We start from the raw sequence: 13,090 nt of genomic DNA on the forward strand, positions 1-13,090 counted from the left end.
GCCCAAGATCAGACATTGTTTCGTTCTGCTGTGCATGGGGTCATTATGAGTCAGTTCCGGCTAGATGGCACCTGACAACAACTGGTGAGGATAATAATAATTATAATAAGGAATATTAAATAAACCATGGACCAGCAAAAGACTCAACCACCATTCTTAGAAAAAATACAGCTAGGATACTCTAAAGGAGTGAGGAATGTGAGCCCTCAGCTTGCTTGCTTTGGAACATCACCAAGAAAGACCAATGATGGTAAAGTAGAGGTTCTGCAAAAACGAGGTCAACCCTCAATGAGCTGGATGGACACAGCAGCCACAGCAATGACCAAACAGTGACCATGAAGGTGGCACAACATCTCATTCTGTTCTACTGAGAGTCACCATGAGTCAGAATTGGCTCCATGACAACTACCATCCACAATAAAAGTCCTTAATGAACAGTGAGTGAATTAACTCACTGAATGGGACACTGAGATGGATGAGGCATGCTCTCTTCCCCCAAGCATCTCACTGCTAATGAAGAAAACAGACAAGCATACAGATGGATGTGGCAGAGTTGCCAGGTGCTGTAGTAGAAAGTGGCACTAGTTGAGAGCAGACAGAACTGGGGGAATTCAGCTGAGGAGGTGATGCCTGAGTTATGAGCTCCTTCAGGGTAGGAGTCTTACCTGGGATCCTAGAAGTTAGTACTGCACCTGGTACCCACTAAAAGTTCAATAATACCATTTAATGAATGAGCACTTGTTGAAGAATGAGAAGCAAGCCCGACGAAGCTTACACATATATGCATATACATGTTGTTGTTGTTGTTGCTAAGTACCGTGGAGTCAGTGCTGACTCATAGCAACCCTGTACAGGGGTTCTGAGGAGTGACTGGTGAGTTTGAACCACTGACCTTGTGTTTCAAACGGACTTTGTAGTCCAGTGTTTATCCTACAGCACCACACCAGTGTTTCATACACAGACAAAGCCATTGTGGTGTAGGGAATTAGCTATTGTCTCCTCAAACCATAGCCAGTTAGTTTCACCAAACAACATTTCTGCCCTGCTGGGTTTGGGTAAGAGAAAGTGGGAGAAGATACTGAAAGGACAACGTGATTCAACTGTGGATGTTACCAGTGTGAAAACTTGAAACTCTAGCATGGGTTTAAAATGAGCCATCTCAAAAGTACAAGGGGTATCTCACTACATCAAAGAAGGAGGAGTCAGGAGTGGAGCACATCCTTTGGACCCCAATATCCCTGTGCCTTGAATCTCCTGGACCCAGGGACAGGAAGCTGTGACATTGGAAGAGGGGCAGAGGAGCAGCAGCAGCAGAACCAAGAACCAGAGCCCAGGACAGAGCCGTGGACTAATGCACTGGACAGCAAGGCTGGTCTAAACCACATGGTCAACAGTTCAAGCTCACCAGCCACTCCCCAGAAACCCTATACAAAGTTGCTGAGTCAGAACCGACCTGATGACACTAACTTCAAGGTCAGCAGTACGAATCCACCAGTTGCTCCATGGGAGAAAGATGAGACTTTCTGTTCCCATATAGATTTACAAGCTCAGCAATCCTCCACAGGGTCTCTCTATGAGTCTGAACTTTTGTGTGTGTGGTGTTGCTGCTTTCTTTATTCTGTGTGTCTTCCTTTGTTGAGTAAATGATTTCTGTGTTCTTTCTTGTGAGTTTCCTCATAGTTTTAATGTTTCCATGTTCTTCTTGGGTTTTAATTCTCTTGGTATGTTGTGAAGTGTTAATTTTCTTTGAGGTTGCCTTATAGTCCATTAACTTTTCTCTCCATTTAGTGCAGTCTATTTTATCCTGTAATTGACCTGACCTTCTCACTATCTGGATCTCTGTTTCTACATGTTTACCTTCTTTTACATTGTACTTGTTTTGATCATAGACTGATCTCCCAGATTCTCTGAGTTTGTTCTTAAAGTTTTGCTCTGTTTTCAACTCTTCCTTCTGTTGGCTTAATTCAGGGAGGTGCTGCCACGTATGTCAATCTCTGGTTGTTGTCTGTTCTTGTTGGTTCTCAGTCCATAGAACTCCCTTTAGGATGTTTTGTAGTGCAGGGTTGGCTTTGGCAAAATCCCTTAGTTTCTGTTTATCCTGGAATGTTTTGATTACACCGTCATATTTGATTGATAGCTTTGCTGGATAAAGGATTGTTGGTTGGCAATTTTTTTTCTTTCAGGGTTTTATATATGTCTCTCCATTGCCTTCTTGCTTGCATCGTTTCTGCTGAGAGATCTGAGCCTAATCTGACTTGCTTGCCTTTGTATGTGACACTTCTGATTTCCCTGGCTGCTTTCAGACGTGTCTCCTTATCTTTAATTTTGGAGAGCTTGACAATGATATGTCTTGGTGATTTTCTTTTGGGGCCTACCCTTCCTGGAGTTCATTGAGCTTCTTGAATGTTTATCTTCACTTTTCAGGATGTTAAAGGAAATTTCTTCCAGTAGTTCTTCAACTATTTCTTCTGTGGACTTGTGTGATTCTTCTTGTTCTGGAATGCCAATGATTCTTAAGTTATTCCTCTTCATGTTGTCCAACATGAATCTTAGACCTTCTTCATATTTTTTAAATCCTTTTTTGTGTTTGTTCTTCTAGCTTATTGGTATTGAGAGGTTTGTCTTCCAGTTCACTGGTTCTGCCTTCCATCTCTTCTATTCTACTCCTTTGCCCTTTCAGAGTATTGTCTATTTCTGATATTCTGTTATTGGTCATTTGGACCTGTTTCTGTAGGTTTTGAATAGTTTCCAATGCTGTATCTATCTTATTTGATTGTTCCTGTAGCACTTTCCTGACTTGTTCCTTATTTTTCTCAACTCCATTGTAAAGTGTTTTGAAACATTTTATCATCATTTTTGTGAATTCTTTCTCAGGCATTTCCAAGGCCTGCCCTCCTTCCAGAAGTAGTCCAGGTGTACCTCTAGGTCACTTGTCTCAGACATTTTATCTTGTTTCTGGACATGTGCTGATATGGTCATCTGTTTTTGCTTGTTGGACATGTTTAGTGTTTATCTGTGGCCTTAATACTTAATTGAGTATGCGTTTTGGTATTTTTTATGCTTTCTGATTTCTTCCAGCAAGATGTGATCAGGATGTGGGCTCTCCTTTTCAGTCTTCTTATTGCTTTACTTAGAGTAACTTTCATAGGTGTTGTCTGTTTCCCTGGTATATGGCAATTGGTATTGGTTCTTGCCTGGTTTTTTTTGTGTTTTATAGAGTGTGATTGTAGCTTGGCTATATGGCAGCAGTTGCTGACTCTTCTTGTGTAATATATGGAGACAAAGAGTCCTCCAAAGGTCAAAGAGGGAGCATATAATAGCAAAACAGCACCAGCAAAAAAAAGACAAGAGAATAAAAAAACCAAAAGCAAACAAGCCAACAAAAAACTGCAACAATAAAAACTAGACTGAATACTGCAGTACTGCAGTCTATAATCACAGAAATAGGAGAGGAGGGAGAGAAGAAAAAAAAAATCTGTAGCCTAATATGATTATGACTTTAATGTCCTCTCTTCAGCTTCTTGCTTTCAAAGCTGTCTGAGAGATTTCAGTATGCCAGTGTTGGTTGTTATGCTATACCTCGGGCTTTAATTTAATTTTTGGCCTGTTTTGTTTTTAAACTCTCTTTCCCTCTTTACAGCCCTGTCCTGCCCTTTCCTGTTTTAAAAAAACAAAACAAAAGACAAACAAGCAAAAAACCTTCAGGGCCTACTCTTGGGCTGAGTATCTGTGAGCATGCATGGCAGAAGAACCAACCAGTGGTGAGGGTGGGGGGTATCCACTCACTCAGGTTCCCTCTCTAGTCATCATAACGGAGGTGCACAAACAGTGGGCATGCCAATGACCAGATACCAAAAAAAGAAAAGAAAATCAGAACAAAGCAAAACTGACAAAGTGCATTGTCCACCTTTGTTTCAGGGTGCCCGCAGCATTTTTCCATGGTGTTTCTGCTCCTCTGTTTGGTCTTGCCTTTTGGCCTCGCCCAATATGTTGGCCCGGGGCCTTCAAGCCCAGCCTGGCAGATTCAAAAGTACTTGATTTTTTTTTTTTTTTTTTTACTTCAGCTTCAAGTTCCACAATCTATAAGCCTTCAAACTTTTAAAATATTCCTATCTCTGTGGTTCTGAGTTTTGGAGCTCTGCTCTGGATCTTCTTTGCCTGGTATTCTTACATCTATGCAAAATAGAAGAAAACACGGCCCCATCGTGTGCCAACTTCACAATTGTTATGTTTGATCAATTGTTGCTGCCACTGTGTCAATTCATCTCCTCGGGAATCTTCCTCTTTTTTGCTGACCCTCCACTTGAACAAACAGGATGTCCTTCTCCTGAGACTGATCCCTCCTCATAACATGGTCAAAGATTGAGACAAAGTCTAACTATTCTTGCTTGTAAAGAACATTCTGGCTGTGTTTCTTCCAACACAGATTTGTTTCTTCTTCTGGCAGTCTATGGTGCTTTCACTATTTTTTGCAAACACCGAACTGAAATACATAGATTCTTCGATGGTCTTCCTTCTTCATTGTCTAGGTCTCACATGCATATGTTGTTGTTGTTAAGTGCCGTTGAGTCAGTTACAACTCATAGTGACCCTGCACAGGTGTCTGAAGAGCAGTTTTGGGTTTGAACTGCTGACTCTGCAGTTCAAACTGTCATTGCAATCCAGTGCTTATTCTACAGCACCACACCAGGTTGGTGCAGGGCTAGGCCTGAGCCCATTCCCGGTCCTCAAACTCCTTGTTACATTGGAGCCCATTGTTGCTGTCTCTGTGTCAACCCATCTTGTTGGGGATCTTCCTCTTTTTCACTGACCGTCTACTTTACCAAGCTTATGTCCTTCCCCAGGGACTGGTTCCTGCTGATAACATGTGCGAAGTAACACTGACAATATTGTTGTACAATGGCTGTCCTTTATGAAGCAGTTACCACGTGCCCGAGACATGTGGTACTTGACATGCATTACCCCATTTGATCCTTAGAGGAATCCTATAACAGTCATCCTTATCCTTTTCATTTTACAAATGAGGAAAAAGAGGCACAGAGCGTTGAATCCACTCTCTCTCCCAGCCTTATACCTTACAAGAGGGAAAGTTGGGATCAGACCAGGGAGGTGAGATGTCAGAGGAAGAGCTTTGAAATGTTACCCCATACGTCTCCCATCTGCTCCCACTGTACCCCCAAACTTTCAGCCGGGGACCCTGCTAATGTGCCATCCTCACACTCTGAGGTAGGATTTCTCATTCTTCCTTTGCTCTGGTTGTCTTAAGCCCAAGAGAGCAAAGCAGCCTCTCTTCAGAACAGGTGTAAATATTGCATTTGACAACTTGGCTGGGATCATCACAGCCTGGGAGCTGAAATCATTCATTCGTTAGAGCAAATCTGTCATGAAAACTCATCAGTGTTGGCCTTCGTTTGTGCCAGTTATGGAGCATGTCAGCCCAAAACGAATAATGAGAGGGAGTCCAGGCAAGATTTCCAAGGCTATGATAATTCTCCCTCTGTGGAATGAGATGAAAAGCTGGCATATAATTAATATGAAGTAGCATGTCCTTATGAACCCAACAAGGAATCCCACACTGTGCACTGTTAGATGGGGTGGAGAGGTAGCTGGAGAGACACCAGCAAGAGGGCTGCAAGCTGAGGGGAGGGTGAAGTGGGTCCAACTAAGCAGGACAGGACCAGAGACCCATTAGGAGGAGTGGTGTTGGAAGGGTTAGGCACATAGCTTGCATACTCAGAACCTAGCTTCAAATCCCATCTCAGTTGCCCCATCTGTAAAACAGATATAATGACAGTAGGAAACCAAAAAGGCAGATAGGAATATTAAAGGTGTAAAAGGGGAAAAAAAATTGGTTGTCACTGAATTGATTTTGACTCATGGTCATCTGTGCCAGAGGAGCACTGTGCTCCATAGGATTTTTAATGGCTCATATCTAGGAAATACATCTCCAGATCTTTCTTCCAAGGTACCTCTGAGTGAATATGGATAATCAATCTTTTGTTCAGAATTGAGCACCTTAATCATTTGCACCACTACAAGATTAAGTACCCAATACACATTAGCACTCATTTACCTATATTGACTGAAGACATTAGGGCATGATGGGATGGTCTTGGATTTGAATCCCAATCCTACCTTGATCACATTGCTGGCACAGTTTATATTTAACACTAAGACTGGCAGTCTTTTATTAAATGGTTACTATGTGCCCAAGATGGTGTGGGCACTTGGCAAGCATTACCTCATTTGACCCTTATTGTTGTTATGTGTTACTGACTTGGTTCTAGCTCACAGTTACCCTGTATAGAGCTTCTGAGGAGCAGCTGGTGAATATACTTCAAACTGATCTTGCGGTCCATTGCATTACCTCACAGCACAACACCAGGACTCCTTGAATCATTATAGAAATCCTTTAGCACTATATTCTTCTGGAAATATCTCCAGACCTCCTCCTGCAAATTTCCTACCTCTTAATGAATATACATTAGTTTACTCATCTTTTCTTGGAGACCTGGTGGCACTATGGGTTAGGCACTGGGCAGCTAGTCACAAAGCCTGAGATGCAAACCGACTAGCTGCTCTGTGGGAGAAAGATGAGACTCTGCTCCTGTAAAGTCTCTAGCCTCAGAAACCCTATATAGGGTGGTGATGAGTCGTAATTGATTCAGTGGAAATTGCTTTGGTTTGGGGGTTATCTTTCCTTATTATGACACTGTTTGGAATTGGAGAGCAAGGGTTATTTCTTTGTTGTTGCTTTTTCTTTTGTTGTTTTTCCAAAGTCCAACACAGTATCAGAGACATTGGAAGCACCAGGTAAATGCTTCCTGAGCTGTTGTTTTGTGGATAGGGGAAGTCAGGATCAGACAGGAAGGTGAGCTTTTAAGGCAATGAAACTACTGTGTATGAGATACCCAGGGTAGACACATGACACTATGTATTTGTGAAAGCTACAGGAGTGTATAGTCCAGAGGAAACTATGGACTTTAGCTAATAACAAAGCATCCATCATGACTTATCAATAATAACAAGTGTATCACAGGGATGCAAGAGGTTAGCAATAGGAAAAATAATGTGCAGGGAAAAGAAGGGACAGACAAGCAGTCTATATACTTTACACACAGTATTTATAAAATCTTAAAATTGCTCTAAATAATGAAGTCTAGTTTTAAAAACCAAGTACAACCAGAGTGCTCCTTGGAAGTGAGGATGGTGAGACTTCATCTGATATATTTTGGGCACGTTGTCAGGTAGGACCAGTCCCTGGAGAAGGATATCAGGCTTGACAAGGTGGAGGGTCACCAAGAAAATGAAAGACCCTCAGTGATATGGAATGGCACAGTGGCTGCAACAATGGATTTGAGCATAGGCATGGGTTTGAAGAGGGTGCAGCTCAGGGCAATGCTTCAATGTTTCTTTTCAACTCTATGAGTCGAAACTGACTTGGTGACACCTAACAACAAGAACAACATTTCAAAAATATATTAACTTTGGAAAATCTGGTGCCAAAGGTGACACAGGAAAAATGTATTTTTTTATTTGCAGAAGATTGTGAGCTCCTAAGTTAAGACTTCTCTGTCTAGAATCTGCGGGGGCAGTCACCCAGAACTAAGACCCAGGACAGGGTTGGTGCACATGTGTCTGAATGAATAAATGATCAAATGAATGACTCTGAGGGTAGCCATTAAGAAACAGTTCAACTAATCAGGAAAAATACAAAACAACAGGGAAAATACAAAACAATAACGGCAGTCCAACTGAATGCTACATGAACAAGCAAGTTGCTCGCCCAGAAGACATCAAGGCAAGCAGTCTAGTCCCCTCAGGCCAAACCCCCTTTCAATACTAAGACTCAATGAGAATACACGAGCAGATATGTGCTTTGACTGGTGACCATGTTAATCACCTATAAGGGGAAGTGAGGGAAAACCCGCAATGAAGCTGCGAACTAAGCCCTACAACGTTCAATAGACTCCTGTGAACCTGGGTGGAGACCTGGTTGGCCAGCAGTTTAACAAGACCTGGGAACTTCTGGGCCCAGAGTTAGTGACATAGCCACAGAGGACTAGAGTGGAGAATGAAGCATCCAGCTGAGAAGAAGAGAGGGCATATGCACACGAACACCCACACTTGAAGATAATATCCACTCAACCTGCTTCAATGGCTGGATGGTCAGAACTCAACTAGAAGAAGAAAGAAGAGGAAAAAAGAGCAATCTGATACAATTTGATGAACTTGACCTACACCTATGGATGCAGTAGCTCAAAAGAGGGAACAAATCTTTACAGCAAGGATCATTCCCACCCCCTCCATATACAGAGTAGACAAGGATGGGCAACTTGGACATTGGCTACCCAAAATGGGGGGTCTACAAAAGCAAGAAGTGACTGGCTTACAAGCTTTCAAGAGGGAACCTAGATCCAGAGGGTGTGGAAGAAGGTAGAATCTCCACTGAGTGGTATCCAATCTGTCTGGGTGGGGCTGATGAAAGGAGATGGGGATAGGACTCTTGTGGTACAGTAGTGAATAATTGTTATCAGGGCTGACTCTGACAGTTGGTAATGTAAAGGTAGATGTTTTGTAGCAAAAGAAGTGGAGAGGTTGCCTTTGCAAGCCAGGAGAGGAGGCCCCTGGGACCATCAAGGGAGAAGAGCGGAGTGTGGGACCCTATCCAGAGAAACAGTGATTCCAGAGATGGAGGCAGAGATGATGATGTGGAGAGATGGAGCGGCTGAGAACTCTAGATGCAGAGAGGGAGAGGGGCTGTGTGCTGACGACAAGGGGGAAGGCTTGCGGGGTGTACCCTTTGGTTGATTGATGGTGCATGGAGGGGATTGTAACCATGGCAATGTAACGATATACGATAGGATGAAAATAAAGCTAATATTCTCCCACGTAAACTATCACATAATTCATAATAAAACAGTTAAAAAAAAAAAGAGAGAGAGAGAGAGAGAAGAAACAGTTCAACTAAAAGGCAAAAATGCATGTGCTTTCAAGATTTCACCAGACAATGTGCACTCTACAAAAATACTGAAAAACATTTGAGTTTAGAAGAGTTCATGTGTTCTTTTTTTATAGGATGAAAGAGTGCTTCTAATTTGCATTTTGCACTAGAATGCTTCACCCGCCCCTGGGGTAGACTTACTCACCACAGATTGACTAAGAAAGGATGGTCCAAGCCTTGCATGATCTGGAGCTCCCGGAAGACATTGCGGACCTCGTCCCTTTCGATGCACTTCTGCTTATTCATATACTTCATGGCATACATTTTCTTCGTGTCTCGTTTCTGTACGATGCAGACCTGAGTGACAGCCAGAAAGGTGAGAACACTCAGGACACTGTTACACACAAACAGACAGCCCCCTCCATGTGCTCTGACTGCTGGGTTCAAGACCCTGCTGTGGCGAATTCACAACCTTCTCACATCTCTAGCATGAAGAACCAGATCTTCACTTTGATCAAAAACACAGGGGCTTCATAAAGTTTATAAGAAAATGGAATGAAACATAATGTAATTTCTCCAGAAACTTTTTCAAGCAACCAACTCTATGGCACCTAACAACCACAACTACCTATTTATATTCGGTCTTGACCATGTGGAGTTTCTGACTGGGGCAGAGAGTTAAGGGCTCAACTACTAGTCAAAAGATTGGTGATTTGAACCCACCAAGAGGCACCATGGAAATAGACCTAGCCATGGAAACCCTCTGGATACATTCTACTCTACATACATGGGGTCACATATGTTGAAATCAACTCAAGGACATCTAATGGAAAAAACAACAATGGCTACATGCTAAATGATGGGAGAGAACTACCAATAGAGGAAACAGAAGAAACAGCCCTGCCCTCAACGAGCTCCTAGCCCAGGAGGGAGACAGACAAAGGCATCCATGAGTGTGTATGAGTCTTACAGACCCTCACCTTCCATTCTTCAGTGTTGTTGTTGTTGTTGTGTTAGGTTCCTTCAAGTCGGTACCGACTCATTGCGACTCTATGCACAGCAGAACGAAACACTGCCCGATCCTGGGCCAACGGCACTACTGTTGCCACACTTGAGTCCATTGATGCTACCATTTTACCAATTCATCTCACTGGGGTCTTCTTCTTTTTCTCTAACCCTCCACCTTACCAAACATGATATTCTTCTCCAGCAACTGGTCCCTCTTGACAATATGTCCAAAGTATGATGGATGAAGTCTGGCCATCTTGGCCTCAAAGGAGCACTCTGGCTGCACTTCTTCCAACACAGATCTGTTGGTTCTTTTGGCAGCCCATGGCATTTTCAATATTCTCGTACAACACCCTAACTCAAAAGCATCAATTCTTCTATGGTCTTCCTTATTCACTGTCCAGCTTTCGCATGCACATGAGGTTATTGAAAATACCAATGGCTCGGGTCAAGCGCACCTTGTCCTCAAGCTAACATCTTTGCTCATCAACACTTTAAAAAGGTCTTGTGCAGCAGATTTGCCTAATGTAGTACATCACTTGATTTCTTGACTGCTGCTTCAGTGAGTGTTGATAGTTAATCCAAGAAGAATGAAATCCTTGACAACTTCAATCTTTTCTCCATTGATAAGAATGTTGTTTATTGGTCCAGTGGTGAGGATTTTTGTTTTCTTGACATTGAGATGCAATCCATACTGAAGGCTGTGCTCTTTGATCTTCATCAGTAAATGTTTTAAGTTCTCTTCACTTTCAGCAAGCAAGGTTGTACCATCTGCATATCGCAGGTTGTTAATGAGTCTTCCTCCAATCCTGATGCCACGTTTTTCTTCATAGAATTCAGCTTCTCGGATTGAATAGTATGATGAAAGAATACAACCTTGTCACACACCTTTTTTAATTTGAAACCATTCAGTGTTCCCGTGTTTTGTTCTAACAACTGCATCTTGGTCCAGGTACAGATCCTAATGAGCACAATTTTATCATCTGACAGCCCTGTATTTCTTTACCTGAGATCTGGTTCTTGTCAGTGAAGCTCATTTTGTTGCCCAAGCATTTTTGTTGCTAGGAACAGCAACACCAAGAAACTGATGCCCAGCGAGCAGCTCTCAGCTCGCTTGCTTCAAGGTGGGTGTTTTACACTGGCTCTGGCATAGTCTGCCCATTGGTGTGATCAGCTGCCTTCCTTCTCTGCCAACTCCTCTCTCCACCCTCCTGCCCAGGTTCCTGAGCTCAAATCCTTGTCTTGGAGCCTGCTACTGCGGCACCTGGCACCAGGGAGCAATGAGGAAGTTATATAGCAGGAACAACAGTGATTTGTCATAGGCCAGGTGTGCTGAGTCTTTTGTTGTAGGTCAGGTGTACTGAGCATTTTATTGTAGACCAGGTACACTGGGCACTATGTTTGTAGACCAGGTGTACTGAGTGTTTTGTTGTAGACTGGGTGTACTGAGCACTGTATTATAGACCAAGTACACTGAACATTCAGCTGACACCAGGTGTCCTGAGTGCTTTCTTATAGACCAGGTATGTTGTTGTTGTTGTTAAGTGCTGTCGTGTCAGCTCCAACTCACATAAACCCTCTATAGGATTTCTGAGGAGCAACTGGTGAGCTTGAACCTTGAGGTCCAAACCAATCTTGCAGTCCAGTGCATTAACCTGCAGTGCCACACCTGCAACACCACCATGGCGCTTTGGTTTAGGCCAGGTGCTGAGTTCATCTCTGCCGTATGTCATCCAGCCCCCTCAGCAATCTCAGCTAATATGTCTATCCATCCATCTGCTGGTGGGAGGTTTGACTTTTTGATACCAGACAGAGAGGGAATAGGTACAGCATGTGGGATGCAGCTCAGAAGTTGGATTTGCAAGTTAAAGGTGAGCACTCAGGAGATGTGGGTCTTGGTCATCTCACGAGATGCATGATATGTAAACGGGGCTCACTGCCTCATCTGGGCCTCAGCTCAGTTTGCTGTGACTGAGGGATTGGAGTGCTGTTCTCCATGGCATCTTAGAATCACAGGTGAGGAGACTGGACCTACCTGGATCAGCAGAGATGGTCTTGGATCCTGGCCCTCTCTCGGATCATTCCCAGACACTCAGGTCTTGCTTCCTCATCGGAGGTAAGCTAAACAGGGCGGCAGCAATGCAGCAATAGCAATCAGACTTGGAGGTGTTGCTGTTGTCAAGTGCTGTTGTGACCCCGTGTAGGGTTTCTGAGGAGCAGCTGCAGGGTTTGGACCACCAACCTTGTGGTTAGCAGTCTAGTGCTGATCCTACAGTGCCAAACCAGTACTGCAGGAAATAGAGAGCTCCAAACAAGAACGAGCGCTAAGACAAGTCCAATGAATGGAGTCAAGATGAGGGAAACCACACAGACGTAGAATCTTTGGGGTCATTCTGACCAGGGTTTAAATCTCAGCTCTACCTCTGTGACGATAGGCAAATGACTCAGTCTACCCATCAGTAAAATGGGAGTGAGGCTGTTGTAGGTACCAAAAGCAAGAGAGGTTTTCATTCTCCTGCAGTTATACTCCTGGTCCAGCAGATCCTCCGCCAACAACACAGAATTTTCTTTTATTCACGTTGCTATCATCATCCTGCTAAGAGCCCATGTAAAGGAAGGTGGAAAGGGTGCTGTGGGGAAGTTTTCTTGCCAGAACAGAAAATCAAATATATTTCTGCTCCAATGGCCAGGGCTAAGCAGGTCTGGGCAACTTCGGGTACTTGATGTGAGTTCTTTGCATCAATGCATGCTGCACTCTACCCCTGAGGATTTGGGGGCACAGCCAGAAAGGATGACTGAGGCACATGGGCCAGGAAAAACAAAATCCAAGAGGAAAAGCCACATAGTTCAACTTTCTCATAGACTGTGTAAGTGGGTAGGGTGGTGCCCCACCCCAAATATGTCCAAGTCTTAACCCCAGAGCCTGTAAATGTGGCCTTATTTGGAAATAGAGTCTTTGTGTTATTGTTTTTAAGTGTAGTCAAGTCAGTTCTGACTCATAGTGACTCTGCCTAGGGCTTCCAAGGAGCAGCTGAGGGTTTGAATCGCCAACCTTGCAGTCCAGTGCTTATCCTACAGTGCCACACCAGGACTCCTTTGTACAGTCCCTGTGCTGGTGGTGGTGGTTATGTGCCATGG

General features: G+C 43.5%; 1 protein-coding gene across 1 annotated transcript in view; it reads right to left on the reverse strand.

The window, feature by feature from the left end:
* Positions 1–13,090, reverse strand: part of STK32B (serine/threonine kinase 32B) — a 350,856-nt gene that overhangs the window by 308,246 nt on the left and 29,520 nt on the right. Inside the window, exon 2 of the mRNA XM_006874118.1 lies at positions 9,150–9,301. Coding sequence (XP_006874180.1) covers positions 9,150–9,268 — 119 coding nt within the window. The 5' untranslated portion in view covers positions 9,269–9,301. The remainder of the gene's footprint in view (positions 1–9,149; positions 9,302–13,090) is intronic.

This window comes from Chrysochloris asiatica, unplaced genomic scaffold (assembly GCF_000296735.1).
Source record: "Chrysochloris asiatica unplaced genomic scaffold, ChrAsi1.0 scaffold00262, whole genome shotgun sequence".
Taxonomy (NCBI): Eukaryota; Metazoa; Chordata; class Mammalia; order Afrosoricida; family Chrysochloridae; genus Chrysochloris; species Chrysochloris asiatica.